This window comes from Terrapene carolina, unplaced genomic scaffold (assembly GCF_002925995.2).
Source record: "Terrapene carolina triunguis isolate 2854851 unplaced genomic scaffold, T_m_triunguis-2.0 Scaffold1018, whole genome shotgun sequence".
Lineage (NCBI taxonomy): Eukaryota > Metazoa > Chordata > Testudines > Emydidae > Terrapene > Terrapene triunguis.
Window position 1 is genome coordinate 577,779 of NW_020665369.1, and position 20,216 is coordinate 597,994.

At 44.5% G+C, this 20,216-nt stretch overlaps 2 protein-coding genes and 1 non-coding gene across 3 annotated transcripts in view; all 3 read right to left on the bottom strand.

Moving 5' to 3' along the window:
• LOC112115903 (putative RNA-binding protein Luc7-like 2) overlaps positions 1–4,041 on the bottom strand; it is a 79,338-nt gene extending 75,297 nt beyond the window's left edge. Inside the window, exons 1-2 of the mRNA XM_026661350.2 lie at positions 3,876–4,041; positions 3,189–3,302 (exon numbers count right to left, since the gene is read on the bottom strand). Of these exons, the coding sequence (XP_026517135.1) occupies positions 3,189–3,302; positions 3,876–4,013 (252 nt within the window). The 5' untranslated portion in view covers positions 4,014–4,041. The remainder of the gene's footprint in view (positions 1–3,188; positions 3,303–3,875) is intronic.
• A 3,308-nt stretch (positions 4,042–7,349) lies between these two features.
• TRNAR-CCU lies at positions 7,350–7,422 on the bottom strand. The gene has a single exon. It is a non-coding gene; the product is annotated as a tRNA-Arg (tRNA).
• Positions 7,423–17,207: 9,785 nt separating this feature from the next.
• Positions 17,208–20,216, bottom strand: part of UBN2 (ubinuclein 2) — a 94,675-nt gene continuing 91,666 nt past the window's right edge. The window contains exons 16-17 of the mRNA XM_024213112.2: positions 19,908–19,997; positions 17,208–17,770 (exon numbers count right to left, since the gene is read on the bottom strand). Of these exons, the coding sequence (XP_024068880.1) occupies positions 17,721–17,770; positions 19,908–19,997 (140 nt within the window). The 3' untranslated portion in view covers positions 17,208–17,720. The remainder of the gene's footprint in view (positions 17,771–19,907; positions 19,998–20,216) is intronic.

Sequence of the window (20,216 nt, forward strand, 5' to 3'; positions counted from 1 at the left end):
TGTTTTTAGATCTTTGCTCTGTTCATGGACCCTTTCTGGGAACTTCTAAATCAGATTCCATTGTTCATTCAGGAACCACTTAACAGTCAAATCTAAAGCAAACAGAGGAAAAATACATAAAATCAATGTGTAGGTAGTTGTATACAGTAAAGTAGTGTGACCTAAGATGTAAGTTTAAAAATAATTATTTTAATGCCTGTAGAATCATAACATGTTTTCACATGAAGCATGGTGTGGAGCCCCTCCCCCCGGTTAGGCTGTTAGTGGTTGCCATGGCAACGGAGCATAGTTTTCATTATTTTAATGGAACAAAATTACCCAAGATCGAGTGAAGATGTATTCATTTTTAGTCAAAATATAGCCCATATCTGTTTTTCACCCAGTGTCTACCCTTACATGCATAGTTTCCTTGGAAACCATACAATTCCATCTTTAAACTACCACGCATAAAGGTCAACCACCTATTTTTGTAATGTGTATGCATGGACCTTAAAAAATAAGAAAATGTGAATTTGTCCACCCTATGGTACCAAAAAGTTGCCTGGCTTATGGACTAATGCATCTACGTCTGCGAGAGACATACTTTTGTTTTGCCTTTTACAGTGTGGTAATAGTTGTACAACTTTAATGCCAATAAAGTATACTTGAATGGAATTGTGTGGGGTGAGTGTGAATGCATAGTGTGTCAAACCACCTGCAACACTGTATGCCTGAGCAAATACTTTTTTTTACAAGTTACTATTTTTTCCCGCCTCTGAGCTCCTTTGTTTGGATGGAATTGAGCATCACCTTAAGGTTCCCCTTTTCATATCAGGGTAAGTAAGTTCAGAGAGAGATCATGTTAAAATGCAGAATGAAATTATGGCAGTGCAGGTAGAAAGATAACTGTCATAACAGCAGCTCTTCAGAAACCCCTCCCCTAAAATTGAGGTCCCTGTGGGTATAACTGGCAAGACCAATGGACTGGATCTGCTTCTTACGTTTTCAGAGCAATGATATAAGAGCTCTTGGAATTAGCTCAAACCAAAGAGATCTCCAGTATAAAAACAAGATAACTCTGCAATGGCTATCCATCCAAACTCACAAACCTCCCAGTTACCCACTCCCTAGAACGATGTTGCCATCTAGTGTCCCAAAAGAGCCACTGATTTAAGTCCCAAGAGAGCCAAAGACTCTTCTGTCTGTGTCCAGGAACACATTAAAATAGTTTTACACATGGCTAGTATTGAACCAAAATGTAAAACAAAAAACAGATTTAAGATTATAGATTTGAAGTTCTTGATAACAGTTTGAGTTGAAAGGGGGAAAAGTATGTTGCATTGCTGAAAAATAACCAAATTAAGAAGGGAAATCTCCCCTCCCCCCCCACTTCTCAGCTGGAGACAGGGTCATCACTACAACAATGGGGAAGTAAAGCTGGGAATAATATGTATATTTATATGTTTGTGTATGGAGGGTTTCAAGAGGTATATGAAGGACCACCCCCCACAGGAGGAAAAACTAGGTTGAGGTGCTAGAAAGGAAAAGGTGGTTGGCCCAGGGAGCCAGTGCTTAGTGCTAGTTAGTAGTACTAGGTTTTAACCTCAACACACTCTGCTTTTCTACCACTCTCTTTATGAAGCCTCATCAATTTGTCTCACACTCATTCAGCTAATTTACATTGCTATCTGGTAATTTTACATGTGTCACCAAGCTTTTAAATCTGACAAGGAAGATGCACATAGTACAGCTACCTTTCATCACATTCACTGGACCCAGCAGTGAGGCACGCTTAATAGTGCTGTGGAAATCAATCACATTACTCATTTCAATTCCCAGTGTATATCCATCTTGGCTTTTAACAGCCTATAGTGGTCCTGATAAAATCCACATGCTTATGCTGGGCAGGGGAAAGCATCTTGAGGAGTTAGTGGAGGTTATATCCACCCCCCCCCCCCCCCCCCCCCCCCCGTTTGGCTCCAATGATGCTTGAACCCTCCCAAACACTGGAACCTTTTGAAGGGTGTGGGATGGCTAAACTCCAACTGTTTTCATAGAATCACATAGAAGCAACCTGGAGTGCTCCTTCCCATGTGCGTTTGGCCCAGAGATTGCAATATTTCCTCATAGATTCAGACCTGGCTGGAGTGATTTGTCATCTCTAAATCAGACTACCACAATGAGCTTGGCATAAGGCTTTACAGTAAATCCATTTAGAAAATGAAACTAGAGCAGAATGCAGCAGCTGACTCGTTAAATAAAACAGCTCTGTGAGTACATTACATCTGTTCTCTGGGCCATGCACTGGCTGCCTCTTGACTTTTAAGTAGTTTGACTTAACCCCTAAATGGCCTGGGACCTTTCTATGTGAGCTGTACTACTGATGAAGTGAGTATTCACCCACGAAAGCTTATGCTCCAATATGTCTGTTAGTCTATAAGGTGCCACAGGATTCTGTCGCTTTTTACAGTGTCCCTCAGGTCTCTAGTGAAACAATTAAGATATACAACATATTGAAGGCATTAGAAAAAACCCAATTATATTCCCTGAAGAAATTTAAAAAACCCAGCTATGGTAGAAATTGATGATTCGGTAGGTGGTGCTCTTCTCTCTGAATTACTATTGCATTGGCTACTGTGGTGGTAGGTGCTAGTAAAATCTTTCCGATTAAGCACAGATCTGAGGTCTTGTGCTCATTAGGAATCCTCTGGTATTTTTCTTACAAGCTGTCTTCACTCTTAAAACGGCCAATTACTACATAGAGGACAGCTAGAAAATAACTGTTTGAAGGACCTAGGTAACATTAGACAAGCACAATCTTATCCAGAGATTCAGGAAAGTTTCTAGAAAATGAGACAAATGAGCACTCATGTCAGGGGAAGAGTTTTGCCCTCTTTCCCTGGACCTTGTCTGTCAAATCATAAACTAGCATCTGATGAGATAGATTCTCACCTGACGGAGACACAAAGCCTAAGAATAAATAGAAAACCTAAGTGAGGAAACCTAAATAAAGAAGTTTCAATAAACTGATTTTTACTTAACAATAAATAGGAATTGTAACAAAGCAAAAGTCTAACTCGGCTACCACTCTGAAACCATTCTAGTGAACTCCTCCATTCCTATGGATCCCATCCTTTCCCTCCTGGCTGTTGAGGCAGTTTAAGGCCCACAAGGCCAGCAGCTTCCTCAGTGGAGCGCTCTCCTCTGGCGTGGTACGCTTGGTGAAGCGCTAGGTGTTCACGGACACTGCGCAGAAGGCAGAGATAAGTAGCAGCCTGGAAATGCAGCTCATGCTGGGCCCTGCAGAGTTTCTCACTGGTGATCTGTAGACAGGAGGAAGCCAAACAACAGGCTTAGCACATACCCGACGGGCAGCCAAGCTAACGGGCCCCTGCTGTTCAAGACACGCAGTGACCTTTCTGGCTTCAACGTCCCCCACCAAGGGAAGGGCGTGTATAAAACCGGCACCTGGGCACCCAGGGGCTGGCTGCGCGCCACGTGCTCGCTCCGCTTAGCGCTGCACAGCCAGCGTCCGGCTCCTGCAGCGGCGGGACGGTTGTGTCAGCTCCGCTCCGCTCCGGAGGCCTCGCCCGAGTAGCCGGCTCGGGTGAGCTGCAAACCAGGGCCCGGGGTGAGGCCCCCGGCCGAAGAGCGCAGCCTGACTTGGCGCAAGGCGAGGAACGCGCGGCGGAGCCCCGGCCAGGCTCCAGCTGCAGGGGGCAGCAGAGAGCCGCGCCCGGCCCTGGCTCCTGGGGGCGAGGGACGGACTCTGAGCGCCGCGGGGAGCTTAGCGAGGCTCCCCAGCCACGCGGGAGGGGCGGAGCCACGGGGGTGTTGCCGGCAGCTGCCTACAGCGGGGGGAGGGGTGGCTCGGCCAGCGGCGTCCCGCCCCGTACCCGGTGGGCGCGGAAGGCCTCCCTGAGGTGCTGATAGGCCGCCATGTCCCGGTAGGGGCGGCCCGCCTGGGCGCTCACGTAGCGCAGCTCCCGAAGGAGGCTCCGCAGGGTACGGAGCGGCGAGCCCAGAGACGCCATCTTCTTGATCTTCCCCCTCAGCGCCCGTCTCTCTGTGCCCTCAGCCAATGGGGTGCAGCCGCCTCACCAATCAGCCAATGGGAAGCAGACACCTGGCGCAGACCCCCCCTCCCCAATTAGGGGAAAGCAATCGAGCGCTAAAAAACTGAAACAAACCCGGGGAGGCGGCGCAATCGGGCGCTGAATTATCCATCGCGGTCAGGGAGGGCGGCTGGAGAGAGCAGGCGCCGCACAAGCCGGCAAATCGCCCTCAGGAAAGACACCGCCAGGATGCGCTATAGAGGGCCGAGTTGCATGATCGCGCCCACCAAACGCGCTGGCAGGGCGGGCTATCGAGCACCGAGGCGGATTGGCAATTGAGGGAAGGCGCTTCGCAGAGTCGCGCTGGCTGCGGGGCGGAGTTTCTGGCCCGGTCTCTGCCTCCAGCCCCAGCGACCTTCGTTCCCCGCGCATTTAGTGCCGAGTAGGGACTGGGGGCCGCTGTCCCACAGCGCTGTCGGGTCCCTGCGCCGCCCCTGCGCGTGTCCCGTCCCCGGGGTGTCGCACACCCGGGCCTTGCGGGTGGGGGCGGGCCCCGCGCCGGGGTGCCCAGTGCCCAGACATCCCGCCGGGCCCGGCGCCCTTTGTCAGTCGCTGAGTCCCAGGCACCGCCCCCCTTCCCTGTGCTACCTGCAGGGGCCTGGTGCGTTTACCGCCCACCACGGGGCACACGCAACTCTGGGTAGTTCGTGACCCTTGCCAAGCTCCCCGGCCTCCCCCTCTGAGCCGGAGGGAAATTAGCCCATAACAAATTGTGAATAAAACGGAGAGTGGACACACAAACCCAACCCGCCACATGGCCCTGCCCGTACACAGAGAAATGGCTCTAGCAGGCTGGCGAGTGACAAGCTGAGACGGACACTTAGTTGGGCTACCTACTCATGCTGGGCAGGAGACCAGGAATTCATTAATCCAGGCTAAACAAGTGACTTGCACTTTTCCTTGTGTGTTTTACTTGAGCTTTAGGCATCTGAGCTATTTTTAAGCCTCCTTTGCTGTATTTTGAATGCCTGGAGTCTTAGGACTGATGAGTAGCACTTTAATAACAAATGAATGTTTGCAGTCCTAGGGCCTTGTGAGCAGATCTACAGCAACAAACTGGTGTGCAGCTCAGTGCTCACAAGCCAGTGTTACTAACTTACTTTATTTTGAATTTTGCTATCTGTTTTTGTATGAGCCCAACCACTGGAATCAAATGAGTACATGAGCCTCTCAGCTTTAATTTAAAGTTTCTATTTCTTCGGTAGTGGAGAAAACCTCAAAAACATGAATCCTAAAAGCTAAAAAATCCCACCATCACCAACCCCCCCCCCCCAAACAACAATATCACTCCCTCTCTCCCCCGCTCCCCCCAACCAGACAAACAAAAGTATACACCTCTCCCCTTCATCCTCTGGAGCACAAGACATTCATCATTTTCTGCCATTTCTTTCTTTCTTGTGCTGGTCTGTTCAGGCTTCTGAGTGTCATGTTGATGGATTTGGCTTCTTTTTCAGTTGGTCTGTATAATGTTTCTCTAAGTGGCCTGTTCATATGATCACTTGCAATGGAAGTCATGTTGTTGTCATTCTTAATGTGTGTCCTAAATATGTCCATTGTCTTCATGCCACAGTTAGATTGTTCTACTTATGAGTTTTTGATGTTGCAAGAAACTCTTTCCAATGGACTTTGAAGATCTTCCATAGGCATTTACTATGAGTTGATTTTTGTATCAACTTCTATAGATTTCCATGATGCCATAAAGGAGGGAAGGCAAGATGCTAGCATTAAAAAACAGCAATGTATTTTTGTGTGAGGGCCAATCATGTTACTTTTTCAAATCTTTTCAAGTTTATGAACATTTTTGGTGGTTTTTTATATTTGTTGTGTGTCAAATAGCATGGTGTCATCATCATTACACATCTCACTCCTTAGCTAGGTAAAATAACTTACTTCTTCTAGTGCAGGCGTGGGCAAACTGCGGCCCGCAAGCCGGATCTGGCCCACCAGCCGTTTTAATCCGGGCCTCGAGCTCCTGCTGGGGAGCGGGGTCTGGGGCTTGACCCACTCCGGCGCTCCAGCTGGGGAGAAGGGTCGGGGACCGCTCCACACAGCTCCCGGAAGCAGCGGCATGGCCCTTCTCCAGCTCCTACGCGTAGGGACAGGCAGGGTGCTTCGCTCTGCATGCTGCCCCTGCCCCAAGCACGGCCCCCGCAGCTCCCTTTGGCCAGGAACCACAACCAATGGGAGCTGCAGGGGCAGTGCCTGCAGACGGGGCAGCGTGAGGAGCCGTCTTGCTGCGCCTCTACGTAGGAGCCAGAGACCTGACATGCCGCTGCTTCCAGGAGCTGCCTGAGGTAAGTACCGCCCGGAGCCTGCACTCCTGAGCCTCTCATGCCCTGCCCCAGCCCTGATCCCCTCCTGTCCTCCAAACCCATCGATCCCAGCCCAGAGCACCCTCCTACACTCCAAACTCCTCATCCCCAGCCCCACCCCAGAGCCCTCACCCCAGTGGAGCCCTCCCCCCAATCCACAGCCTCAAGCCCCCTAAATCCTCATTTCTGGCCCCATCTCAGAGCCTGCACCCCCAATCAATTTTGTGGGTATTCATGGCCCACCACACAATTTCTATTCCCAGATGTGGCCCTTGGGTCAAAAAGTTTGCCCACCCCGTTCTAGGGGTTCTTCATCCAGTCTAATGGTTACTTTTGTGACATTGAGAGCCATATATTTTGTCTTCCACTTGTTAATGAACCAACCAACTCATTTTGCTGTATCTGCCAAAAGCTATGTTCCCAGAGTGGGGGAGGGGGTGGGCAACCAGAGGACTCTATCTTATTGAACCTGATTGCCATATAATATTATCAACCCCAAGCATTAAAAAAATCACGAGACTTTAAAATAAGAAATTTGGGGTTATTTTTATTTGCTTTCTGAGATGTGGGTAAATAAAAAAAAAATACGTTTATTAAAGTCTCATAATTTTGAAGCCAAAGGCATGATATTTAAAGGCTTGGAGTTGATAAAACTGTATGTTGATCAGGTTCAATAAGATAGGAGTGTGGTTCCTCCCCCCACTGTGGGGCAGTCAGTCAAAGACACTCAGCTGGGAGGATGAGCTGTTACGCTTCAACTCATCTCGCATCAAGTGTTCAGAGTTATGCATGAGGCTATATTGGGAACAAGTCACCTCCAGTGACGTCAGTCCACCCTCGAGTTGAAGCACAGTGTGGAAAGACCTGTCCTGAGTAAAATCCGACTGAGGACCAATTCGCGTCACACGGATAAATAGTTTGGGGAAGGGGAAAAAATTCTCCTCACCCCAGATGGGACTCGAACCCACAATCCCTGGCTTAGGAGGCCAATGCCTTATCCATTAGGCCACTGGGGCGACCACAAAAACATGTTCTTCATTCGTTCATTTCTCCCTAAATCCGACCCCCTCCCTTTAACGCATACCGATTGGTCAATCTATTACCACGCTCTTGTCAACTGTAGACAGGAAGCTGTGCGCACAGCCTTCTGGGACTTATCGTGTCTGCGCACCAGAGTGGAGCACTACGTCATTGGAATGGCAGTTCTCCCCGCACGGAACCCTGGGAAGTGTAGTTTTACCCGAAGACGGTGAGTACGGTCGGGCAATGATGGCGCTGGGGGCGGCGCGTGGCCTTAGAACCTGGCCGCTACGTTGAATTAGGGAGGCCGCGGCCGTGAGATCATGCCCGGCCCCCGCTCGGCGCCGCGCCAGGCTGCCATATACTGGGTGGCTCATAGGGGGAGCGAGTGGCGCCTTGTGCCGGTGGAGAGCAGGTACCGCTGCTCAGCTCCCCCCAACACACGCCGGTCCCAGGCCCGGGCGGACTGAGTTTTCTGGTGCACGGTCAGTAGCTTCTGACACGTGGGGTTGGGGGTTAAGTGGTCAAGCAAACCGGGGCCAACATTGTCTCCGGCTAATTTAAGACTCGCCCGTCTGCAGGCGCAGGCCAGTTGCGCTAAAACTGATGGGCCAATCAAAGTTTAGTGCAGAGCTCTTCAGTGTCAGAAACGAGCAGATTAGATACAAACTAGGGGGCTGGAGCAAAGTTGAGAACCAGCCCTATTGACCCAGCACCACCGCCGTATGCAGAACCAGCCCTGGCCCTGTCGGGGGGGCGGGGGGGCGGGTAACGTGTTGTGGGATGGGGAAGATAAGATGTAGTTTAACACCCCTGCCAGTGCCGTTACACGTTTATTTAATCATAGCTACCCCCCCTTCCCCGTGTAGCTGTGAATCTTCCTCAGGCTCTGTCCCATTATTGCTGCTTGCAGTCTGAAGATGAGGCATCTTACTGAAACAATATATGTTCTTCCCCAACCAGTGGGGGATTGATATGTTACCTGACATGGGTCTCTAATGGAACTGTAACTTATTTCAACTAACAGTTGGAATGAAGGCAGCTATAGCAGAAAACTTAGATGTAAATTGTCCAGTCTTTGTGATGCTGAGAAGTTATCTATCTCACAACCACACACACAGTGCTAATATGTACATTCCTCTTTATTTAATACAGCACAGACACGTGACACATACAAAAGAAAAATACACTCATGAAAAAGAACCCTGTCCCAATTAAGGACAGGAAACATTTACACTCAATTGAATAAGGCTCTTACTTTAGAACACAGGCCTGCTAGCTACACTTGGAATCTCAGAGCAAGCCTATTGCCAAAAAATCTCAGCACCCTATTTAGGATAGTGAAAGTAGGGAGGGACAGAACATGTTTGGGACCTGTAAGGCAGGTTCAGTAGATTCAGTTACCACACTGAGATCTGCAAGTGAGTGCACATATGTGGTTATGGGATAGCACTGCCTTCTTTGCTATTTTATCCTGCGGGACCAAAGCATGATAAAAAGAATTGTGTTCCACCAGCTATTCTTGCAGAATGTCAGATATGCAACCTGTCAAAAAAATCCAAACTGTCCTGCAAAATGCAGGACAATAAACCTGAATATTTGGGAGGAAAGTGAAAACATCACATATCAAGGTGAAGAGTTTTATCAGGAACCTCCCAGGTGGCCAAAGCGCTGCCAGCCTCAGTTGGGAATACACACAGGAAACTCTAGCTTCCCAGTTAAATGGCTAGGATGTATTAAATGGATCAGCAAGCACACACATTTGGAACTGGTGCAGACTTTTGTGGCAGCAGCTTCCCCATTTTCCTGCTCCAGTTCAGGATGGAAATTAAGCAGGCACCAGTTCCTCTGGCAAAGAGCCTTACACACTTTTTTTTTTTTTTAAACTAAAATAATAGAAAAAAGGGAGACAAGTGTATTTACAAAATCCATGGCTGGTACAGTACATAATTTTTAAGACACACTAAATGCTACAATCTTTCAGGTCCTGAGATTATTACAAAAAAAAAAAAATCAACTCAAAACTTGTATTCAGGTCCAGTTTTATAAGGAGAGAGAAATCAAAAATCACTTGTTTAAAAATACAGTATCCCTTTAAGTTAGTGGAACGCATCTTTGTAAAAAAAAAAAACCCAAAGTAATTGGCACCCGTCACCAATAAGTAGCTGGATTTGGTTATTCAGGCCCCTCTCCTCAAGAGCTACTATACATGCTTATTGTCAGATGGGAGAAGCATTTCACAGGGGAGTTCATCAGGTAAGCACATGGGCCCGCTCTCCTTTCACCAAGCCAAGGGCTTTTCCCCATGTTCTGAAGTAAGCAGGTACTAAGGAGCAAGTAGACATGTGAATTCGTGTGGAATAAAATGAAGAAGAAAAAAAAAAATCACAGAATCCCCACTTCAAATATGTCTGCCATCGCACAGGAATTGTACATTCCCTTTCTTGGTATTAAGGAGGATCACAAAAGTCTGTATACTGACAGTTTCTTTTTAAGTTTAGTTGAGGCACAATAAGCACTCGCCTGCTAATTTTTTGTTCTAAACTTGGCAATGACAGTCAGGAAAGTACCCATGTAAAGGGCCCTCAGCCCCTCACTTTACATAATCTACATTCTCAAGAGCACCAGCCAGCCAAGTAGAATTAAGCTGGTTAACTCTTTCATATATTTTTTAATGAAACAGCAAAAAGGATACTGCAGCCTAAACCCTTTCACTGAGAGGACTCTTGCTGCAATTAGAATAAGCAGCTTTTAAGCTTGGAAGCTCTGCTGTTGAGCAAATCCCTTCACTAGGCAGAGGTAAAAGGACTCGCCTATGTCTGCTCACAAGGAAGAGTTCTAGTACAGTGCTTTCTCTCTCTCTCTAAATTACAACAACAGATACTCTCCTATAGTAAGCATCTTTAACTGGTAGCCTAGAAATTGCCAGCATTCTAAGGATTACTTAACCACAAAATGCATTTGACCCCCAACCCTCGGGGGAAGGAGGCTGAAAGAGGGAGAAAAGAATCACATAGAAAGGGGACTAATTTAACTGCTAAAATATAACAGTGCTCAGCAGAGACTTTTTGGGGGGAAGTAGAGAGGAATAATTAATTAATAGTGTAATGTATTTTACTTCTTTAAATCAATAGTCCTAAATAAATATTCTGGAGAGAAACAAATCCCAGTCTAAACCTTGAGCATGTATGCAAGAAAATTGCACAAATTGCTACAGCAAGATAGAAATACTGACTTTAAAACAGACTCATTACAGCTCTTGCCTCTGAGCTGGATTGTTCTGCTGTAACAAGTGCAACACTGAGCAGTGGATGAGAAGGCAGTGGGGATCCCAATTCAGCCTCTATTTAGAAGAGATTCCATCTATAAGAGATCCAGCCACTGACTAGCTAAAATCTCCCCTTAATTAGAAGCAGTCAGTTCACTAAACATTGCATTTACTAAATCCTATATTTCGGTGGTAGGAAGGGTACAGGAAATCAATCCCTCACCCACCCAAAAGTGTAATCTATACATCAGAATTACTTCAGATTGTTGTGGCTTCTTGGTCCAGTTCTGCAGAGCTGAATATTGTGCAACTATCTAAAAAGCTCTCAGAATCAAACCTAGTCTCCCTTCAAAAGCCATTTCATTACACTTCTGACACTAGAGTTTGCACCAGAGAATGGGTTTTTTTCTTTTTTTTTTTCTTTTTGAATACAAAGTTCATTTTCCCTGTTAGAAAAAAATATTTTTTTGTAGTACAGACATTCAAAAACTACGTCATGTTTCTTTGGGTAGAAGTTTAACATTTGTTAATGGGGGCAGGGTGAGGAGTGTACATAACACTGGAACATGTAAAGAATACTCATCTGCATAGTTGATATTCATGACTACTAATCAAACTAAGGCCTTATCTGGAAAAAGCTGAGAACACAACACAGTTTTTCCCCCCCCCCATAGGTGAAAACTAATCAGTCCCAAATAAGCTCTGGGTGTCATCAGCTATTTGGTTTATCTTAAACTTGGTAGTATCTCCCAACTTGTTTTGGTTGGACAACAGATCTTCCCCTCTCACATCCTTTCTTTTGTTGTTGGGCAGTCAAGAACACTGTCAAAGTTAACCAAAGGTAGTGTACCCCACTTGTACTGGACACTTTCATTAGTAATTAAAATTTATTAGCAGCTTACTGCTTTACAGCCAGAAGGGGGTGGTGAGAGAAAAGGAGAAGCTGCAATTCATTTCTAGAAAGATGGAATAAGTAGGAAAAAAGATTTTCTTCATTCTAAGAGTTGCTCTATAGAGTTACAGTTATCACATGTTGGATACTAAAAATGTAGACAGACATCCTTTGCCTCAGCTAAGGAGAGCACAGCACAACTCAGGTAGGGCGTGCACACATGGCTGGAGAGCACCTTTGTGTTTCCTCCCAATCCTGGGACAGCTGCATGCCAGGCTGGTCCCTTGGAGCAGATTCATAGGTTCTCTAAGTTACTTCACCTACCCATAACCCCAAGGGGCTATGTTAACAGCCAGAAATTGCTGGGTCTCAGGAAAGTTGGGTAAGCCAGCTTTGGGGCTGCTTTGTGCTGGCAGGATCACTATTTTATATAGATACATTCATGATTTTCAACAGGTTAAAAAAAGCTTTCAGGTAAGGTTAAAAACTAAAATTATAGCCATACCCCATTTTCTCTCACAAAACCAAACCCTGGTACTTGACAGCCCACCTTGCTTTCTAGATTAACTCTGCTCCTAATTAGGGAGGGAAGTTCTCAAACCTTGATCTGGTTTCTGGAAGGGGAAAGCCCACTCTTTCCCCCTCCATATTGTAACCAGACCAAGCCTGTCACTACCTAGTAGAAATACTTCACAGAACCACCATAGCCTATTTATGTTTGTTATTGTAGGTTGAGCAACATTCAGCATTAGTCAACATTTGCTTTTGACTAGTCAACACTGATTTCTCTGAAAGTTTTTATAGAAATGCAAGCTAGACATTTGTTCAATTATTTTCAGCATATAGTAAAACCTTGCTAATTTGCATTAAATCACTTGGACACCTATTAGTAGATTGCTTATTATATAACAAGCAAAATTTAACAAATAAAACAGATAAGTCCATTTAGTTTGATCACTGTAGTTAAGATGTATTGTAATTATTTATATTGTTAATTAGTAGATCTTCTTGTTGAGACTTCATTATTTGTAGAAGACACCTCACTCCAATCTTTGCTGAGAGCTGGAAAAATGCACTTTTTCTGGTGTGTGATTTAAGCAGTTTGTGGATTATAGCAAGGTTTTACTGAGACTAATTTGCTGAGAACAATATAAGGAAGCCCACTCCATTCTTCTATTGCATGCGAGAAAGTGGCACAACTTTGGTGAATTTAAGTACTCATTTAAGCTAGAGACTGATAGAATGACTATTGTCGGGCAGATGTGGATAGCACCATGCAAGCTTCCCTGTAATACATCTCAATTCAGACTTGTTTCAACCTAGTATTTTAGCTGTCTCCTCTACTAAAAGGACTATCAATTGTGGGGAATTGTGCCAAACTCTAGGAGTGGTTATGAGAGACAGACTAATACTTACAGGTAGACAGACTGAGACTACCAAACTAATTTCATTTGCGACCTAAACAAGATTCAAACAGACCTCCAAAGGGAAATGCATCACATTCCTTTCCCACTAACCAACTCCTCTATCTCTCTCACACACACGGCTTACTATACTGTCATCTGTGCCCAAATGTCCACCTTTCAGAAGTAAAATAGATTCTTAGGAATACTGCTTTGTGTGTGAGAGAGAGCATACAGAATGAATGCCATGGTACAGCAGCTATAACTTATTACACACACACACACACACACACCCCCGCCCCCCACATTTTTTACAAAAGGGAAAATAGTATAACAGCATAAAGTCTTCTTGGCAAGTTTAAGATTTTTCTCCCAAATGCCTCCCAGCACTTTAGGATCTCTGAGAACAGTTTAAAGGAAGGGAGAGGGGGAAATAAAATAAAGAAAAGGCACTTAAACAAAGGACAAAGGCCTGAATCAAGTAAGTCATGGAGGGGTAACAGCCATTTCACCAGAGCTAGGACCAATCAGAATCTACCAACTTTTATTTTTAAACTTCTATAAAATTAAAATTGCATAAAGTGTTAATTAACCAGTCATTTACCTACCACATTTACCTTCTGGTTCATTTTAAGAAAACAAAACAGCAAGTGTCCCTATTGTGATCCCCATCTCAGCAAAAAACCGGGAGCTGGAGTCCGGGGTGTAAACCTTCCAGAGCTTTGCTTGACTGCAGGTTTTGCTTTTTCCTGCAATTCAATCTTCAAAGAAAGTCCAAAACTAAAATAATAGAAGAGGGATCACTGTGCCTTTAACAAAGCACTCAAAAAAAAAAAAAAATCAAACACCCCATCACTCCTAATCCATCTGTGGGCAAAACTACTCCAAAAACGAACTGTAAACTAGATTAAAATTCGCTAATAAATACAGCCAAAAGTTCATTTTACAAATGTAGCAGCAAATGTGATAAAGTTAGTTGGAGTCCTAAGAGACAACCCCCAGAAGGTTATGGTTTGCACAACAGATGGCAGCTTGGGAGAGTTGCGGGATTTCTCTGCTTTCATGTCCTCAAGTGTCCTGGACCAAGTGGAGGAGGAGTGTGGAGGAAGTGTCAGGCAGTTGGAGTGGGGGAAAGGAACAAGACCCTGTGTGCCTGCTTCACCCAAAATCTATGCACCAAACAGCCTTGACAGGATTCAAACAAAAAGCAGAACCCAAGTAATTAAAAGTCACTTCTGATTAGCTGAAAACAGATGTTAAACCCACAGCATCCACTCATGACTTTGTGACTCAGTATTACTAATGCATTTTAACAGCAAACTAATAGAGAATGATGGGCAAAAAATAACAATTTAGGCCATCAACATCTATCTTGGGGAGGTGGAGAACACAGCAATAATGATCCAAATGATTAGAAATTTTGCAGCTTGTGGTTCACCTAGCCTAGCTCCTTTCTCTATTCTTTGCAAAGTTCCCAGAGGATTTAAAATTGCTACCTATGCCTTTTGGAGCTTTGGAACATGTAGCAGAAGGCATTACCCAAAGGGTTTTTAGCATCTAAAACCTGTGTTTGAAATTATTGCTTGAATTATTTGAGGTTCAGAGTGAGCTTGATACTTCAGCTCACATACAATCCCCAAATTAAGGTTGGCTGCCCAGAAAGACAGCTCAACTGGCTCTTATTGCTTGTGAATACTGAGGGTTATTTAGTATGTACAACAGCTTATACACATTACCAAAGGCCCTTAAAAAGTAGTAACTCTTGAAAAACAGCTTAAACAACAAGTTGCTGTGCAAGGAGTAGTAAAGTGTATTAGTCTAATTTTGCATTGGGATGCTGCAGATATCCTTCACATGCTCCCCTGTTCTGCAATCCCAGGAATTACTCTGTAGTTACCTTTTGACCTGGCCTTTCTGGGTTGAGCAAGTGGAGAATAGAGAAGGGGTTGGAATACAGAATCTTTCTCCTTTGGGTCAACTGATTCCAAAGTGGCCCACCAGACTGGTAGTGACTAGAAATAGTTATACTCCAAGAACTGTTTCAGTGGCCTATATGAAGTGAGTTTGGGACCTCAGTGCAGTTTCACATCATACGACTATTTCCAAAACTAGTACTAATATGCCTTCTTGTTACCATTCTCAGAAAACAGGCCAACGATTGAATGGGCTGTGGAAACTGAACTCCCCTCTCAATCCTAGAGATAATACCTTGGAAATGAGGCACACTTGCGGGATGGGGAGTAGGAAACTTGTGCTGTCATTGTCTGTGCTGTACGGATAAAGGGCTCTAATCTCCAGGACTGTCAACTGTGTACCTGACACTAGATCTAGAATTTCACTTAAAAAAAAAAAAGTATGAAAGTAAAGGATGGCAATATAAGTGAGACACCTTGAGGGAGGAAGTATAGAAGAGGGCAGAGTTCTCTTGGGGTGGGGGTCTTTTCCACATATTGCTGCTGGGTGGCCCTCCACTTCACCCCCTCAGCTACATGCATTATTAGAAGTGTGTGGTATGTTTGGCATAGGTCAAAGAATTCTGGCCTCACAGAATCTGCTTCCTTCCTCCCTTCCCGAGGTAAAAGATCACATAAAAGCAAAAAACTTAGATGCTACCCTCGGAATAGTTAATGGAATCTTATGCCTTGGAGAATTTTCATCTGAGTAGGAATGCCAGGGTCTGTATGAATATATACACCCTTTTTGAAATTAACCTTGATGCTAAGAGTTGTAATTTTGTCTAGCCAACATGCCACCTACAGAACATTTACATTAGCAGAAAAACACAATTTGCCTAGTGCCACAGGGGTGAAATTCAAAACCTAATGGATCTTATTTTGGTTCAATGTGTCATTTACAGAAATTCCTTGTGCAAAATCCTTTATTGCTGGGCTCAACCCAACATTTATTTATTTTTATATGATATATACAATATATATTTTAAATTCATGTTTATATATAATTTATATATATAAAATTAAAGAGATCTAAATAGAAAAAAGAATTGTTGTCTGGTCTTAAGAAAAATAGTTCACATGTCAAAGAAAATGGAAAGCTAAAAGTTGGTCTAGCAAAAACACTAGAGATTTAATAGCCAGAGATCAAAGTTTGTACTTGGAAGGTGTGAGGTGACCATCAGTCATAAGTACAATCTCAGATCAGAACTACTGGAAAGTTCAAGACAGACTAGAATTCCAGTATCTTTGATCACAGGAATATACTGGGTTTGCAAGAGAAAGGGCCTCAAATCAGAAATTGTGATATTCCAGATCAGAAGATCCCATACTTTCTTACTTTTACGTTGCAATTTCTGCCATGCTTCTCTTTCCACTTATAGAAAGATGGGACTCAACAATAAAGTTTTAATCTAAGAACCTCTTCTGTCCTATTGTCAAAAGTGCAATGTGTGCTAAATGTTTCCTAAATATACAAATGGACTACCCAATATATTGCTATCCAAAAATGAAAGCCAGCCTTGCTGTCTTGTATTACCATGCAGGGCAGAGTTCAGGTCATGAGTACCCCAGGCCAGCAGAGGCCGGGAATGCTAAAGAGACAACACATTCAGCCCCAGGAGGAGAAAAGGCACCCCAGGTCACTTTTGAATGATTCCTCTTTGGCTAATGCTTGAAGCAGTATAACTTGGCTCTGAAGTAAGCCTCATCCAGTTCTCCTTAGCTGAAGGGTTTACTACCATGTCTAGGTTTTGAAAGTAGTTGGATGGAAGAGAGAACGGATCCAGCAGGGATGAGGAAATGCCCTTGTGTTTTAAGAAGGATGTAGATTCTACACTGTAAATAGCAGAGATACACAAGGAGAACCAATTGAAGAAATGAAGCAAGTTTAAGGGTGGAAAACCATAGTGTTCATCTTCCAAAAAAATTAGGTGTGGGGAGATAAGAATGCTGTCTGATCTGAAACAAAATTTAGATTCCATTTTATGTAAAAAAAGACAGAATTTTTTTTTCTTTAAATACCAATCACTCTATGCTAAAATTAAATTGGGAGTAGAGACTAATGGAAACCCCTCTTTACTCTTCTCCTGCCTCTCCAACAGGGAGATTCTCTCTTTGAAAGGGAGCTCTGCCTGGGGAGTAATGAGACTGCTTTAGCCACAGGACCAACAAAACCAAACAGGGCCTGTATTCATTAGGCTTTTCCAAAGAGGTAATGTTGGACAAATGTCTGTATCAGAAATTATCTGAGGAAAGTTTACTCTTATTCGTGCCACAGAGTGCCGAAGCAGAGACCATCTCTGGTCTGCACTACATATGGTCCACAACCATATGATACACTCAGGGCCCATTTATATTCTTTTGCAGGGACCTTCAAACTGTTAAAGTGGATAGCTTCCTACCTCCCAGGATAGATGGAGAAATTTACTCCATCTCTCTTCATGCTTCCTCCTTATCATTAGGCATTACCCAGAAAGTAAACATTGTGCCACTGTGGGTTTGACAACTGAAACTTGCCAGTCAGAATAGATTTTAAAAGGCTGAGTTTCTTTAGGTAAGCTCAAACTCTGATCAATCTGCATGAAAGCCTTTCCTCCTTTTCCTCCTCTATTTGATCAAGTATTTTCTTTTTCTTCTTTCCTCTCACCACAGTGCTTGGGATCAGAGTATGTAAACATTGACAGAAACAGCAGCCCTGTGACCATGTAAGCACTTTCCCAACCGGGCAGATTCCATCAGCCAATCAGAACCTCTTCATGCTCCCGTGCTCATCCAGAAGTCACTGGGTTTTCCGCTGTAACTTAGTGTCCCCTTTACTTTGGCCTCCATCTGGAATTTGGGGGTGGGGGTAGAAGGGGGAAAGAAGAGGAACAAAGAAACAGGTATAAAGTTCTCTTGTGATTATGTGAGTTACACTATAAATAAAGCAACCTGCACTGCAGAATACTGTTGGATGCCCTGAATAGGTGAATTCCAGCAGCTAGTGAGAGTGCACAACTGTGACATGCAGTAAATGAACGTACTTGTTTGTACCAAAGGCTGTGACTGACTGATAAGTTGTCTACAGGATGTGGGCGGTTTCTATTTGTTTTTTAAAAATAAATTTAAAGTGAGGATGCCAAGCTCAAACACTACTAAAATGTGCTGTCTTCATGGGGTGGAGGATTCCCTTATCTTCTCACCAGCTTATTTAATTTACATTATAATAGTTGATGCTTAACACTCAGCAGAAAACACTATTCTTTCTTGAAGTAACAGCTAAATTGTTGTTTGGGAGAGTGCTAAGTCTAACCCTCAGGTCTCTCTAGCACTCTTTGCAATAAAGCATATAAAAATCAACCTATGGAACTTATTGCAAACAGTTGATTAAGAAAGGTTGAACTGTTTTCACAGGCTCTTGAAACAGCACTTCCTAAAACCCCTGGAGCTGAGCATTGTGTGGGTGGAGTAAAGAACACCCCCAGCTCCACTCTGCCCACTTCAGACTCCCACTCCCTGTTTGAGCCACAACTCATGAAGTAGCCAAGGAAATTCCATGTCCTAAATTGCACAATCCTTTACAACTGTGGAATGATTTTTCAGCCATACTGAGCTTGTGGACTGTAACAGGGCAAAGCAGGGCCCCCCTTGGTCCTGCCTCTGCTCTGATCCAAAAACCACTCAGAGATCCTTAGGTTCAGCAATCACCGGTGCAGTTTATTTACAGGGTGCAATCCCACCACCTTCTCACCCTATACAGCTTGGGGTTTTCAGCCTTGAGGACTCCTTAGCCTCAGCACCCACAAGGGAAGAGCTACCCCTCTCTGGCTTCCCCCCTTCCGTCCGTCCGTCCTTCCTCTGAGCCTGTATATAGCCACAGGCTAATAGGCTGGCAGCTGTTTCCCCTTTGCCAATCAGGCACAGGTTTCTCTAGCCAGCTCCAATTTACCTCCCTTAATTGGAGCTAACGTGACTGAGGGCTGGCTCAGCAGTTCCTGCCCAGCACCCTGTCACATGGTCCAAAAAAGATGGAGAACCACTGCTTTAGACCAGGGTGCTCAAACTTTATTGCACCGCAACCCCCTTCTGACAAAAAAATTACTACATGACCCCAGGAGGGGATACTGAAGCCTGAGCCCACTCAAGCCCCACTGTCATGGGCAGGGGGAGCGGCCAAAGCCGAAGGGTTTCAGTCCTGGGTTGGGGGTCAGTAACCTGAGCCCTGCTGCCCAGGGTTGAAGCCAAAGCCCAAGCCCCAGGAGGTGGGGCTCAGGGTTTGACCTTGAGCCCCAGCAAGTCTAACAGCAGCCCTGGCGATCCCATTAAAACGGGGTCGCAACCCACAGTTTGAGAACCGCTGCTCTAGACCATACTGCCTTAAAAAACAAAACAAAACAAAAAAACCCAATAAACTAATCCTCTCAGAAGGGACAATATTTGTCTAAGCTAATCTGTCAGGAGTTTTCAACCTGCTCATCCTATTGAAAGTATGAGGTGTTGTACATATACAAAGGAATTAAAGAAAAATCAAGAAGCTGGTAAATGGAAGTTCAGCGTCACCTCCAAAGGGGAAGAATAGCTCCTCAAATAAGTCCCTCATTCATCTTGTAACCAAAAAAATAATTATTTACTGGGTATTAATAATTCTATTTCATTGCAATCTTAGGTCTCTAGCTTCCAGTGCAAGAAAGTTCACTACCTCCAAGATTTTTGACCTTTTGAGGCAATGGCAGTGACAACTTATGCATGAAAGACCCACCATTCCACTTCCACACAAAACTGCAATAGCATGTGCACCATTTGCCATTACTGCAACCTGAGAACATTCCAGCCACTTCCTTTGTTGTCTTCGTTATCTTCAGATCATCATCAATCTGGTCCCCAGCAAGGAAGCTGAAGCCCAGATAAATTCTCAGGCCAAAAAGATAAATTTGGCCTTTAGGTTTTTAACTTCTGAGAAATGAAGGAGGGGAAAGGATTTCCTTACCTGTGTAAGCTTGCTGCAAGTGAGCAGGCAGAGGTGAATGAGACAGCGTCGCTGCATGCTGGGCACCTGGCTGCAAACCCTTCAGTAAATCTGAATGAAATGAAAAGATTGAGGGAAAAAAGCAGGAATTCAAACCCAATGTATACAAGAAGAAGGTCATGTTTAAAAAAAGCAGCCTCTTATTTTCAGAGCTATATTGATGGGCACTACATAAATAAGTATATGCACATCAGCACATTCCCATTACTTGTTTTAAGACAGATTCCAAACCTTAAATGAGATATCAAGAATTACATGATAGCACTATCA